General features: G+C 42.9%; 1 protein-coding gene across 3 annotated transcripts in view; it reads left to right on the top strand.

The window, feature by feature from the left end:
- The window catches only part of DPYD (dihydropyrimidine dehydrogenase), a 501994-nt gene that overhangs the window by 433663 nt on the left and 54031 nt on the right, over positions 1-14300 (top strand). For all 3 annotated transcript variants that reach the window (XM_028732753.2, XM_077928465.1, XM_077928464.1), the window contains exon 20: positions 11623-11802. In XM_028732753.2, the coding sequence (XP_028588586.2) occupies positions 11623-11802 (180 nt within the window). The remainder of the gene's footprint in view (positions 1-11622; positions 11803-14300) is intronic.

Below are 14300 nucleotides of genomic sequence, written 5' to 3'. Positions count from 1 at the left end.
TGTGGCCACTGTGGCACGGATGCCAGGGAAGAGGCGGAGACTGGGCATAGTGCCTCCCGGCATCAGCTTGCCGCCCTCTCCCGCCTCACTGAAGCAGCGCCGCGCCCAGAGCCTCCGCCTCTTCCCCGCCAGAGGAGCCTCCAGCCCCACAAAGCTGCCAGCAGCACCATAAAAAAGTTGGCAACTCTGGGAAACGGGGGGGGGGGGGGAGCGCCGGAGGGATCTTTACACCACGGCGCCGGATATACTTAAGACGGCCCTGGCGGTAGCTCTGGGGTGAGGGGTGGACAGAGACATGCATTCTTACTAGAAATTAAACCCCCTTCATTCTCTGGGACTTGCTTTCAAGTAAACATGTGCAGTAGTGTTTGGCAGGGCTGCCTTGCAGTGACTGAGGGGGCAGCATGGGAGGAGAAGCGTTGCTTACCTGGCTTTCCAATGCCACACACTTATCGAAAGGGGGAGACAGGAGGAAGCTCTGTGTGGTGTGGGTGTTGTGGCCGGAGTGTTGGATTGGCTCCACTGCCGCTTCCACCCCACCCTGATATCCCTGCTGCCTTATCCCTCTCTGTCTGCCTCCAGCCACTCTATTGCTTCTTCTTCCTGACCATATGTTTAATTAGGGGTTTAGAACCCTAATTAAACACCGAGTTGGGAGGGGAGGAGGTAAACACAATGCCTCCTCCTCCTGCTGCTGCACTTCTGTTCCTGGCTGCATGTTTACTTAAGGTTTAAATTCCTAATTAAACATCGGATGTGGGCCCTGAGTTGATTTGGGACCCAGATCTGGGTCAGGTCAGCTTGGCAGCAGGTCAGCTTTGGTTGGTGTGTGTGTGTATGCATGCACCCCTTAAAAATGGTTCTGTATGTGGCCTTAAATATGAAGTTATTGAGTGAAAATTTAAAGTTCAAAGTGAATAAATACCTAAGATACTATAATTATTATTATTAGTAGTAGTATTAGTATTATTATTAATTTATTATTATTATTATTATTATTATTATTATTATTATTATTATTATTATTATTTATACCCCACCCATCTGGCTGAGTTTCCCCAGCCACTCTGGGCGGCTCCCAATCAGTGTTAAAAACAGTACAGCGTTACATATTAAAAACTTCCCTGAACAGGGCTGCCTTAAGATGTCTTCTGAATGTCAGGTAATTATTTATCTCTTTGACATCTGATGGGAGGGTGTTCCACAGGGCGGGCACCACTACCAAGAAGGCCCTCTGTCTGGTTCCCTGTAGCCTCACTTCTCGCAATGAGGGAACCGCCAGAAGGCCCTCGGTGCTGGATCTCAGTGTCCGGGCTGAACGATGGGGGTGGAGACGCTCCTTCAGGTATACTACAGAACAGCATGATTCATTATGGTGTGTCTTGTGGAAAACAGAGACACCTGGCTTGGATTTTTATGGGACCTATTTCACCCTCCGTAATATAACCGAGGTTTTCTTTTAGGGTTCTCACCCCTCCCTTTCTTCTTCTTCTTCTTCTTTTTTTTACATAACCAGGAGATCAGCATCTGAACAAATGCCAGTACAGTTAATTTAAGCACATTCAACAGCTGAATTGAACATATTTAATTAAGGAAAGAATTTGCTTTGGTGATGTAGGTGGAGTGTGAGACAAAACCCAACCTCTGACTCTTTCTGAGCATTATAAATTCTTAGGTATTTTTCTAATTAGTGGGATATGGAGTTTTTGTGGGGATAGTTATTGCTTAAACACAGTAAAGCCATCATTTCCTTTGCTGCGTACATATGAAAAAAAGCCCAAAGGTAACAGTGTTAAGAAAAAGTCAGTTCCTGGTATATACATCACTCCAGATGCTTGATATTTCTTTGATGAGAGGTAAATTAATCCTTAGATTTAGTTATTTTTAACAAAGTGTAGCATTCCAGTTCAACATATGTTTTGCTTTTTTAAAAAGAGAGTTCTTTCCCCTAAATCTTTGATTTGACAAATAAGACTTTCATCCCTTTTCGCATATCTCTTTTCTCTCACGTATGTGCTCTACTGAGTCACATCTTTCCCTTTGGTAGATTTTAAAAAATATATTTATATATTATTATTTTTTTTAAAAAAAGCTTTTGAGGCAGAGACATGCATTTTTAGAAGTCATCTCACTGTAGGAAATTAAAAATGGAGACAATTATAGAAAACTCCAGTTGAAAGAGAAAATGCATTATGGAAAACTCCATAAAAGCACAAAAAATATTAAAGTAAAAAATCACTTCACAGCAGCCCGTATGATTCAATTGTAGATCAATAGTGTGTAGTTAATGCATTAGCAGTAGAGCATTAATTTGCAATTACCGCAGGTGATCTGATCCTCTATGTGCTGTCCATTGACATAAATGACCTTTTGTTGAAAAGGATTCTGCAGTCATTATTTCTAGCAGCTGTAACCGGAAAGGGAATAGAATGAAGGGGTTTATTTTGACCGTGTGGACATTTTATATAGCAGCAGCTCTAGAATATGAAACCTGGCCTGTTTTTGCTTTAGAAACTTTTGCATGTTTAGCTTCTTAGCTGGATGAATGCATTTGTCCTTTCGGACAGGATATCAGACATGTGATATAATGCACATTCCTAGCGATGTGCCTTTCTTTCTTTTCCATGGGTGACCTCTGATGCCCACTGAATGAAAAAGTGGCTTCAGAAACATGTCATGAATGCTGCTGCTGCTTTTCAGCAGGCTTAAGTCCCTAAAAATAATAACAAATAAATAATATTTGAAAGTGTTGCTTATTTGGAAGTCTTAGCATCCTCTAGTTCCATGGCGAAATACCATGTGTTCATTGTTCTTCAATGCAAGAGAAAGTAATAGGAGAAAAACCATTAATTCTCTTCTGTATTGGGGGAGGGGGGAATCTGTTGGTGAGAGTGCAATAATTTTCAAACTTCACAGCACAGCCCTTATTTGTGTAGGTATAGCCACAGTTTGGCTATATCACTAAAGGTTGACTGTGCCCAATTTTCAATTACGTTTGAGGTCTTCTCTTCCAAGGAGGAACTAATGCACCATCTTATAGAATGGCCCATGAACATCTTTTCCAAAATTGACCTTCTGTGAAATAGCACATGGGCTACCTTGCCCAGAAGTGATCTCTCAGAAGCAGAAAGGAAGAAAGGAAGAAAGAGAAATATTGTAGAAACTGAGATTTTTGTAAAAACGTTCCAAGAGCCTCCATTTTACTCCTTCTTCTTGAAAGTTATTATCTGGGTAGAAAGACAAGAAGTAGAAAACAGTCTCTTGGGTGGTGTGAAAGTGGGTTTTCTACTTTATTCCTGTAGGACTCTAGGGGTCAGAGAACTTTTCTCCTTTCATAGATCACAAATAAGTTTCTTTCGTGGACACCAAATTGAGTTCACAAATTCTTATAGCCAAGCTGATGGAGCCCGAAAGCAATTTTAACGGAAAGAAAATATAGCAGTATTGAAGGAAGAAGCTCAAAAGGATGAGAGGTTAATCACTCCAGGACTAAATTGAGGTCCCAAGACAGAAAAATTGTTTTGCTGGCTGGTTTTGATAGACTTGCAGTTTACAAAAATATGGCCCCATGGGAACGTGCCTCAAGGGAACAACAGGCTCCTGCTGTAATGATATTGTTCATTACAGATTTCTGTCTGCCCACAATGCCGTCTCCGTGGACCAAGGACAGTCCATCCTGAATTCAGCCAAAAATACTGAAATTCTTTGCATTCGAGCTCGTCCCGCCCTTGTTTTCCATTTCTCTACCTCAAGTTTTTTGGTCTAAATGTTTTAAGACCATTTGCAGATACATGAACATGTTGATGTTCAAGTGGTCTTGGATTTTTGACAGCAATCTTAGGCTCTGGGCCATCTTGTGCATTTGGCAAACTCAAGCAGCAGAGCATCATATGGACAGAACCATTATAATTGGCAAGTTAGAAATTACAGTGATACCTTGGTTCTCAAACGCCTTGGTACTCAAACAGCTTGGAACCCAAACACTGCAAACCCGGAAGTAAGTGTTCCGGTTTGCAACCTTTTTCCGGAAGCCAACCATGCTCCATTTTGAGTGTTACAGTTCCGATTTGAGTGCCATACTTCTGTTTTGAGTGTTACACTGAGGTCTGTCTGTTTTTGCTATTTATTTTGCGTTTTTGTGCCTTTTTTGTTTTGTTTTTGTGACTGTGTGGAACCCAGTTCAACTACTGATAGATTGATTGATTGATTGATTGATTGATTGTGTGTCTGCAGCACATTGTGTATTGCTTTCATTTTATGAATCAATGGTCTCGTTAGATAGTAAAATTCATGTTAAATTGCTCTTTTAGGGGTTGTTTTTAAAAGTCTGGAACGGATTAATCCATTTTGCATTACTTTCTATGGGAAAACGCTCCTATTGGAATGCTTTGGTTTTGGAATGGACTTCCATGGATTTGTTTGAGAACCAAGGTACCACTGTACAATTTTGAATGTTGCTCTTATATAAGTGCATGCGAAATTAGCGGGGGGGGGGTGGATGGAGAGAGAGGCAAGCTTCTTCCTGATGTGCTGTGTCAGGTAGGTATCCTTCTCTTGTAGTCTCTTTGACTTCTGCTAAAAACATTTTTGTTTAGGCAAGCATATCCAGACAAGTAGAATGTTGACGTGCGTTTTAACCTTACTTTTTAGCTTATTGTTGACTATAACTTTTTTTGAAGGCTTTGAATTGTTTTTACTGATAATTTCATTGGGTAATTCTTTTTGTTATTCTTTGAGGGGTTTTTTAAAAAAACAACAACCACCAAGCAATATATAAATTTTATGAATAAATGAATACAATAATAAAGTATTCTCAGTTCCCTCAGAATGTCTGTATCATCCAAAGCTAGCACCACAGTGGAGACAAGGGTGTTTATATATATTTTTTATTTGCCCTATCAGCTTAGCTCTCAGGAAATCTGATGATGTACAAGGGTTTATGCATGCAAAGAAAAAGGAGAAGAAAGGGTTAAGTTAAGTGTGCTAGTTAATTTTGGGTGTGCTTGTCCTGCACCTGCAACTAGTTAAGCACATGAGAGTGATTCAGCAAGCATGTGAGAGTGATTCAGCATAATCTAAATACACTTGTGTGAAGCAAGGCTTCTTGATCAGAACCTAGTCTGTGTTGGAACAATGCAAGGAGACTCTATGCTGCTGGAAGGACCCTATACTACAATTGTATGTAACTGCTAAGATGTGGGACTGCATTTTACTGTCAGTAAGGGGACTGACCCTACCAAGAGCTGTCTGGGATTTTTCTGTTCCATTGGCACACTCCACTGGTGAGTTGAATGGGCACTCTGCACCCACCCCAACAAAATTCACTCAGAGCCAAGTGATAAGCCAGCAAATGTGGAGACTTCTGGTAGTGAACCTGTGTACGCGAATCAGTCCTCACAACCAGAAGAATTTAGCAAACCTATATTTTATGTATGAATGTAATAGTTATTTCAATCCACACTTTTCTTCCTATCTGCAGCTTCCAGGGCACTTTCCATACCTCTGGAGCAGCTTTCAGGGAGCACAGGAACTCCAAAGGGAAGGGGGAAGTGGCAAAAATCACTCCCCTCCCCTTCCTTCAACAGGAACATCCTTTGAGTAGATTTCCACTCAAAGGAACTCTAGATACCGCCCATTGTATCTTCAACCTTTCTCCCATAGACTGTGTTTATTAGATCATTGGTTTCCAACTGGCAGTCAGGATTCACTAACGAATCACTCAGCCTGATCTGTTGCAGGTTACAAAAGCATCACTAACACCGTAAGAATATAAAATCAAAGATGAAGGGGGTCCAGAAACACATGTTTGGCCCTGCATTTGATTATAGAGATGGCCAACACTAAATGGATCTAATTCTGAAAATGTTAGATTTACTTCAGTCCTAGTGTATTTAAATTTATTTTTTCAGAAAGCACCAGGTTCTGAGATCCTTCACTGGAAGGTAGGGTTCTTCATAGGCTTTTGGAGAAGCTGTTTGATGCCATTTGGCTGTGTTGGTGCCCAGAAGCTTCTCCAAAGTCCTAATGTTGCTTGTTTCTCAATCACGAGGAGTTCAAGAAACGGCCCAGATATATGGTAGATTCCAGCAAATGGACCTCAACCTATTTGGCAAGTTCTTCAGGAGCAGGGATTCCATCTGCTATGGAATTCTATTATCCACAGCAATGTGCTAGGACAGTCTCAAGAAAGTACATTAGAATATGCGTAGCATGTTGTAAAATCTTGGGTGGAATTCAACACTGTGCTGTTCTGAACATTCCATCTGTGCATGGATTAGAATGCAGTGTTGCACTAAGCAGATCCCTCCAATAGTGCGAGCATTTCTGATTATCAGATAAAACAGTCCCCCTCTCCACACCTTGCAAGAAGTGAGGTTACAGGGAACCAGGCAGAGGGTCTTCAGTAATAGCAGCCACCCTGTCGAATGCCCTCCCTTTAGATGTCAAGGAGAGAAAGAACTACACAATCTTTAAAAGACATCTGAAGGCAGCCATGTACTGGGAAGGATTTAATGTTTCATGTTTTATTATGTTTTTATATATGCTGGAAGCTGCCCAGAGTGGTAGGGGCCACCTAGTCAGATGGTTGGGGTACAAATAATAAAACTATTATTAATGGCTTCCACTGACCGGGTGTGTTAGGTAAATCCCACCCTTGATATGCACTTTTTCACCACCCAAAGTGTTAATTTGTATTAGACACATCAGCATCTACTGAAGTTTTGATGACACCCGCATGATGTGCTTTCATGCCATTTTCTATAGTTCCAAAAATATTACCCAAGTGAGCAAAAATGGAAATGGTCTTGATCAGACTTTGCAAAAAGAAACGAATAAGGCTTACCTTGGCACTTTTGTAACCCTGAAGTCATAGGCTGATTTATTTTGCGTCTCTCATTGCCAATTTAAAATGCAAGGAAATAATGTGGCAAGTGTGCTTAATGGACTGCGTGCATAACTTTTTACTTACCTTCCGTGTATTACCACTGAGTAACATTTCAAAGTCAGCCAAATTAAACATAATATAATCAAAACAACCTATCCACTGCAGGACCTTTCTAAGGTACCTTGAGTACAGTTTTTGTTGCTTATCCCATTGATACGCTGAGAATATTAGAAACACTGAGGTGAAAGGCTGGCTTCCTAATAGGATGGCATTTGGAAAGCTCTTTTACTTGGCAATCTTCTGCAGTTCAGTAGCAAAGCTGAACCGAGCCTCCACCTTTTGGGGGAAGCAAGGTGGCATTCTGGTAAATGCTAGAATTTTATCACTTTGACAAAGGGGGGAAATGATAGTCGAGTGAAACATTTGTGATCTCCAAAGAATACACTGCCACCGTAACAGCACAGATGAAAGAGGCTGCTGTCTCAATTGCCAGGAAACTACTTGGAAACTCACTTTGATCTCCGCTGATTGTCTGTTAACGTTTTTTTTTGCTAAATGCAGTACACAGCGATATCGCTGTTTTTGGTGTTGTACAGATACAACAAGTGGGAACAAATATTTATAATGTTAGCTGATGGATGTACATAAGCACAGGCAAACATGCTCTTTCGCATGCAGTAGGTGATGTGGCTAATAAATGGGGAATGTGCAGAAGTAAAGCACATCAATAAGGGACATTGCCTTGAATGAAGGGCCCAGCAGAAAACAGAGGGAATGAGACAGGGGCACAGAAAAGCTCATTCTTTCTCTTCCCTTCACTTCATGACAGGTAAATCTACAGGTGCCATCTACAGGTTTAAGTGGTAGGTTAAGCTCACTCGGTCAGCCCTATGATTAAGCAGAGTGAGAAAGATGTGGCTGATTTGGGGTGTCACGAAAGGACAGTTGTTATTATCCATGTATTTTTACTCTCAGGGAGCAGCTCTTGTGGGATTTCCTGCCTCGGGTGCCGAAATAACTTGACCACCTTTGGGCCCTATGCACCTTGACGTGGAGTGGGGATAGGCAACATTTTCTGCAGCATCTCGGGCAGCAAAATGTCTCAGGCCAGCCTTGACTAACGAGCTGTCTCTCTGATAAAGATCATGGGTGTAGCAATACGGGGGGTGGGGGCAGGGGGGGGAAGGACTCCTAATCAAAACAGCAACCATCCAAAACTGCCCACGCTCTTTAATGCCTTGTTGGTGGAGGTACAAGTGGAGGGGCATTCAGTACTGTGCCGCAGTAAACAACTCTGGATCCATGCCACGTGGTGATCTCACACATGCTCAATCGCATGCTGCCTTCATAAGGGGGGCACTGGCCCTGCTTGGGGATGTAAGAATTTAGTTTCACCTGAGATTATATACCGTATTTTTCGCTCTATAGGATACACTTTTTCCCCTCCAAAAATTAAGGGGAAATGTGTGTGCGTCCTATGGAGCGAATGCAGGCTCCTTGGCTTCAGCAATAGCAACGCGAAGCCTCCGAAGCGCAGAGGGAGCGCTCCCTCTGCACTCCGGAGGCTCCGCGTTGCTTTCGCTGAAGCCTGGAAAGTGAGAGGGGTCAGTGCCCACTGACCCTTCTCGCTCTCCAGGCTTCAGGGATAGCCGCCTGAAGCCTTCAGAGTGCAGCGCGAGTTCCCGCTGCGCTCCGCAGGCCTCAGGTTCCTTCTGCTAAAGCCGGGAGAGCAAGACTCTCCTGGCTTCAGCAAAAGGAACCCAAAGCCTGCGGAGTGCAGCGGGAACTTGCTCTGCACTCTGAAGGCTTCAGGGATAGCCGTGCACAGCCCCTCCAGCAGGGAGAGGCTGCACGCAGATATGGCTTCTTTAGCCCTGTGCAGCCTCTCCCGGCTGGAGAGGTTGCGTGTGGCTAAAGAGGAAGCCAAGACAGCGAGTGGGATGGATCCCACTCGCTGTCTTGGCTTCTTTGCTCTTTGGGGCGGGGGGGGGGGACCCAGGCTTTCCCCTCTAAAAACTAGGTGCGCCTTATGGTCCGGTGCGCCTTATGGAGCGAAAAATACGATATATATATAATCTGTTGGATAAATTCCTACTGTGCCATAAGAGCTATCCCAGATCATGCAGTGCCCTACCGATTGGTTTTTGCATTTCCTAATACATAATTGTCGCAGCACCCTGCCTTGCTTTCTTGTCCATTGTGAGAACTCCGCCAGCCTGGATCAGTCGTGATATATGCTTTGATGCACAGCTGGGAATTTGATTGGCTGGCCTCCCTATTTCTATGAAGGCAGTGCATCCTGATACTATTTCAACTGGTGCCATTAAAATAAGGTAAAAAACCACACATTAAAAATCACATTGTGTATAAAATTAGAATAGTTGTGCCCCTGCGTATTTCAACTGCATACAAACTGTCAAAATACCATAATGTTTCGGCATGGGAATCTGGCGTGTTTGAATTATATAAGCCAGCATATCTTTTACCTGCATTTTCAATGCCCCCTTTCTTTTTTCCCCAGCATCCAGGAAAAAAATAATATTACTCATATATTTAAAAATTAGAAGCCCTTAGTGAACAAAGAAATTTAAATAAAGCATTGGTTGAGTTTTACAGTTAAATAACCTGTGGAGGAAATTATAATGATGTTCTCTATAATTGTTCTGAGGAGGAGAGAGAGAGGCGGGGGAGAGAGAGTGAGAAAGATAAAGCTTAAATCTATGGAAGGTATAACAGACCTAATTAATGCTCACACTGTTCCTCCAGAGAAACAGATTTTGTGTAATGTAAATGGGCTGCATAGGAAATGTTCTTGTGCATATTTTATACTTGTTCCTTGTTTCTTCCTGAGCAGCTGTAGTGTACAGTATTTCAAAGTATACTCTTCCCCCATCCCTTCCACCCTGCCCCATGAACAGTAGCTTGTATGATATAGCGGGTGGCACCCAAAAAGCTTTGATGATGTTACCTAGGATTTCATCAGTTGTGGCTTCAAAGTTGCGCAAGTTAATTTAGGTGGTCGGGTGGTGTGTGTGTGTGTGTGTGTGTGTGTGTGTGTGTGTGTGTCTTTGGAATAGCTGGGCATTTCATATTATGTCCAAATGTGCAAGAGTGCTTTGGAATAATACTAGCCCTGTGCTGAAAATTCTTCTTGCATTTTTATTTTACTATTCTCAGTCTATTAATCAGAGAAGAAGTTATTTTCAAAAAAGATCAAAGTGGACATGGGGGGGGGGGGGAATGTGCCATTTTAATGTGTGTGCTTGCTTTACCTTTTAAAGTGGCCTGGAGTGTTTTTCTTTTCGTTCAGACTACTCACCATTTCTCTGCACTCGGCAGTTCTCCTGGATGCTTTTGTTTCCTGAAAAACTCATGTCCACAGCTTGGTTTTGCTACGAACATGAGAAGTTGGGGAGGCTGCCTAGTGTGTGTGTAACACTGTTCCTTGTTTCTTTTTAAAGTCTTTTTACTTGTAAACAAATCAGTGCAGGCTTTTCTTTTTTTAAAAAAAGCAGCTAAAAGGACACCCTTTCTTTAAAAGCAAAACCAGTGAGCATATTGGTCTCAGGTGCTCAGAAGCAAACCTCTCTGACTTCCCATGCTTTAATGAAAGTTCAGAAGGAGCCACCTCCTTCCATGTGGCTTTTTCAGATCAGAGAGTGCAGGCAGCCAGGGAGGCTGCAAAGTTCTAGAGCAGCCTTTCTCCATACTGGGTCTGCAGATGTGGTTAGACTGCAACTCCCATCATACCTGACCACTAGTCCTGCTAGCTAGGGATGGTGGGAGTTGCAGTGTGGGGGACCCAGTGTGGAGAAAGGCTGTTCTAGAGTAATGTCTAATGGAAAGAAAAACACAGACATATCATCCATGGCCACTCTCACAAAAATAAAGTTAAGCTCAATTCCACACCCTCCAAATCTTTAAAAAACAACGGAAGTTCTGAAGACTTTCTACAGCACTCTGACAAAGAGGCAGAAAAACTGAAGCTTCTTTCATAGGGGAAGAAGATTTTTGAAAAAATTGGAGAACACATTTCAGCACAGCACTCAATAATGCAGTTCTTTGTTATTAATGCAAATGGAAGCCAGGGAGGTATATTATAATATTGAATTCTTCTTTCGGGGGTTCTTCAAGGCTCATTTCCAATTAAAGTTTGGAACAAGCAGGTAGGAAAGTAACTGGAAATGGCAAGCTTTCAAGTTATTTTGTTCAGGGAAAGCATTATTATGCCACACACTAATAAAATGTACAAGGGGCAAGTTCCAGTTATTTTGCTGCAGCTTGCTTATCAGTGAATACATCCAAGTACTTGCATTATTGTGTGTCAGTAATATGGGTAGAAGTGCCTGGCGTGCTCTGGTCCATGGGGTCACGAAGAGTCGGACACGACTAAACGACTAAACAACAACAAAAAATATGGGCTAAAAATTCTGAATATTCAATGAACGCTTACTGACAAATAGAACTGGACCAATGGATTGGTTGCCAAATCCATATTACTAAAACAAAGAAAAGAGTAAAGAACAACTGATTACTTTGTCCTGTTTGAACCTACTCATGGCTACCAATTTACCTGAAACCCTACAGCAAGTATAACAATCCATGATCAATAAGTGCCTCAAAAAGACTTGGGTACGAAAGGTCGGTCATCTTCATTCATGAGTTCCGTACCTTCTGCCTCTGACATCAATAGATACACATTTCCATAGTAACAAAGTTTGCATCTTCTATTGTAGGTTTGCAGTGCAATACAGAATCAAGATTTTACCGTGATTGAGGATTACTGCACTGGGCTGAGAGCTCTGCTTTATCTGCAAAGCATAGAAGAATTTCAAGACTGGGATGGACAGAGCCCACCAACTATAAGGCATCAGAAGGGAAAACCTGTGCCCAAAATCGCTGACCTGGTGGGAAAGGTATGTTACATTAGACCACTCACTCTCAGATGCTTGCCTATGCTGGGTACTGGGCTCCGAGGCTTGTTAATTAGTTATTTATTTATAAGATTTTTATGCCACCTTTCAATATAGTATGAAGCTTGCCACTATGCTACTGTCTGGGGTGGAGAAGGAAAAAAAACCAAGTATTTAATTAGTAAGTTTTGGTCTCACAATCCAAGCTGTGCCACATTCCTAACCTCCCACTTAGAATCATAGAATAGAATCATAGAATCATAGAGTTGGAATAGACCACAAGGGCCATCGAGTCCAACCTCCTGCCAAGCAGGAAACACCATCAGAGTACGCCTGACATATGGTTGTCAAGCCAACTTCAGTTTTTCTCCCCTTTAAAAAAACATGCCAGAGAAGCAGTTGTTGAGCTGATCCATTAAACATCATCATTATATGGTGTACAGGTATGGGAACACACTATTATCAAATTCCATCGAGACCTTACAGCTTGGTAATGTGGGGTTTCATGGAACCATGGAATTGTCAAGATAGAAGGGATCCCCACTGGCACCTAGTCTGTTCATGGGACTGCCAATGGGTCTTAAAGGCATGTGAGAGTAGAGGCAGCCAGGTAAAAGGTAAAGGTACCCCTGCCCGTACGGGCCAGTCGTGTCCGACTCTAGGGTTGTGTGACCATCTCACTGAAGAGGCCGGGGGCCAGCACTGTCCGGAGACACTTCCGGGTCACATGGCCAGCGTGACGAAGCTGCTCGGGTGAGCCAGCACCAGCGCAGCACACGGAAACACGGTTTACCTTCCCGCTATAAAGCGCTACCTATTTATCTACTTGCACTTAGGGGTGCTTTCGAACTGCTAGGTGGGCAGGAGCTGGGACCAAAGGACAGGAGCTCGCCCCACCGCGGGGATTCGAACCGCCGACCATGCGATTGGCAAGCCCTAGGCGCTGAGGTTTTACCCACAGCGCCACCCGCGTCCCTACAGAGGCAGCCAAGTCTCCAGATATTGCTGGAGTCAGGCCACTTCCAGCTTTGTAGGTCATCTGCAATACCTTGAACTAAGCCAGTCCTGATGTATGTGGGGCTCATTCAGGCTATATCAGGGCAGACCTTTATTTCCTTATAATTTCCCATTAGCAAATACAACAATTTTATTTTATTTTTTTTGAAAATGTCACACCAATTAAAACAGATTTAGAGTTTGGGTCACAGTCTTGAACATTGAGACCCGTTCCCTGGAGGAGCTCCACCTCCCTTTCCAGCTGATCTGGTTGGTGCAGAGGAAACCCAGAAAGCTCACGCCACTGTAGCCATGTCGGAATTCTCTCCACGTCGCTGCCATGCTTAAGCATTCCCAATTTGCAACAGGATTCCTCGGGGACTGTTGCCAGCTGGAATAAGTTACAGCCGGCTCAGGGTGACTTTTGCTTTCAACGAGGAGAGCCGTGGTCAAAACCGGCTTTTTAATTTGCTCCCCGGCGGCTTTTGCCTCCCCCCACTGCTCAGGCTAGATTTTCAGCAAGAGGAGGAGGAGAAAGAGAGAGAGGAAGAAAGAAAGAAAGAAAGCACTAGGCTTTTGTTTCTGGCTTCTGGAAGAGATTCACTTTGAAGAGTGCTTTCAGTTATACATCATGCCTATTGATTATCCTTCGAAAAATCTAATATAACATGGTTGAAAATGTTGTATAAAGCAAAGATTTACAAAAGAATAGGATTTGGAGTGTCAGATACCTCCAAATCTCTGCTTATCATTGCTGGAGACTGGAGTTCTTTTCAGGAAGGTGTTAGTGGGAGGGGGGGAAGGTTTCTTTGTTCTCTGTGAAGCTCTGAAAATTATAACATTACCTTTCGATTGTAGAGACAATCCTATCACTAAGCCCTGGAGAGTACAGTCTTTCTAGGCCTTTTTTTATAAAAAGAATAATAATTAAACATTTTGGGGGGTTGTTGTTTCAACTTCTAAAGCTCAGTGGTTAAACTCAGGTGCCTGAGGTTATGTAATGACTCTCTTCTGCTTGGGGTCTCTTTGCCACCCCACCCCGCTTAGCAGCCCCCTCCCCAGACACTTATTTTCATAGTATCACAAGGCTTGTTCACATCTGCCTAACACAGGGCCATCCAGAAACACAAGGACTTTCATCTTTTGTTGTATCTTTGCATTAAGGAAAATAGCACTTGTGGGAGAATCTCCCCCTCCCATCTCCCCCCACTTTCCAGTGTTTTGAATGAGAAGAGGGACTGCAATTCATAGCTTTCTCAGCTTGTCACTATATCAAGAAATAATTCTATATAAAGGTATGGTGCAAAAAGCTTCTTAAACATTTAGTAATGTAAATGAATCTTAACCCAAAGGCTGATGCCATAAAAAAGATTGAAGTGAGTGAGGGAAGAGGGAATACTGTCATATCCAAGGTAGCTCAGCTGGCTAGAAGGGATGCAGATGGCGCTGTGGTCTAAAACACTGCACCTCTTGGGCTTGCTGATCAGAAGGTCGGCGGTTCGAAT

Source organism: Podarcis muralis, chromosome 5 (assembly GCF_964188315.1).
Source record: "Podarcis muralis chromosome 5, rPodMur119.hap1.1, whole genome shotgun sequence".
Classification (NCBI taxonomy): Eukaryota; Metazoa; Chordata; class Lepidosauria; order Squamata; family Lacertidae; genus Podarcis; species Podarcis muralis.
This window is presented reverse-complemented; position numbering and strand designations above follow the sequence as displayed.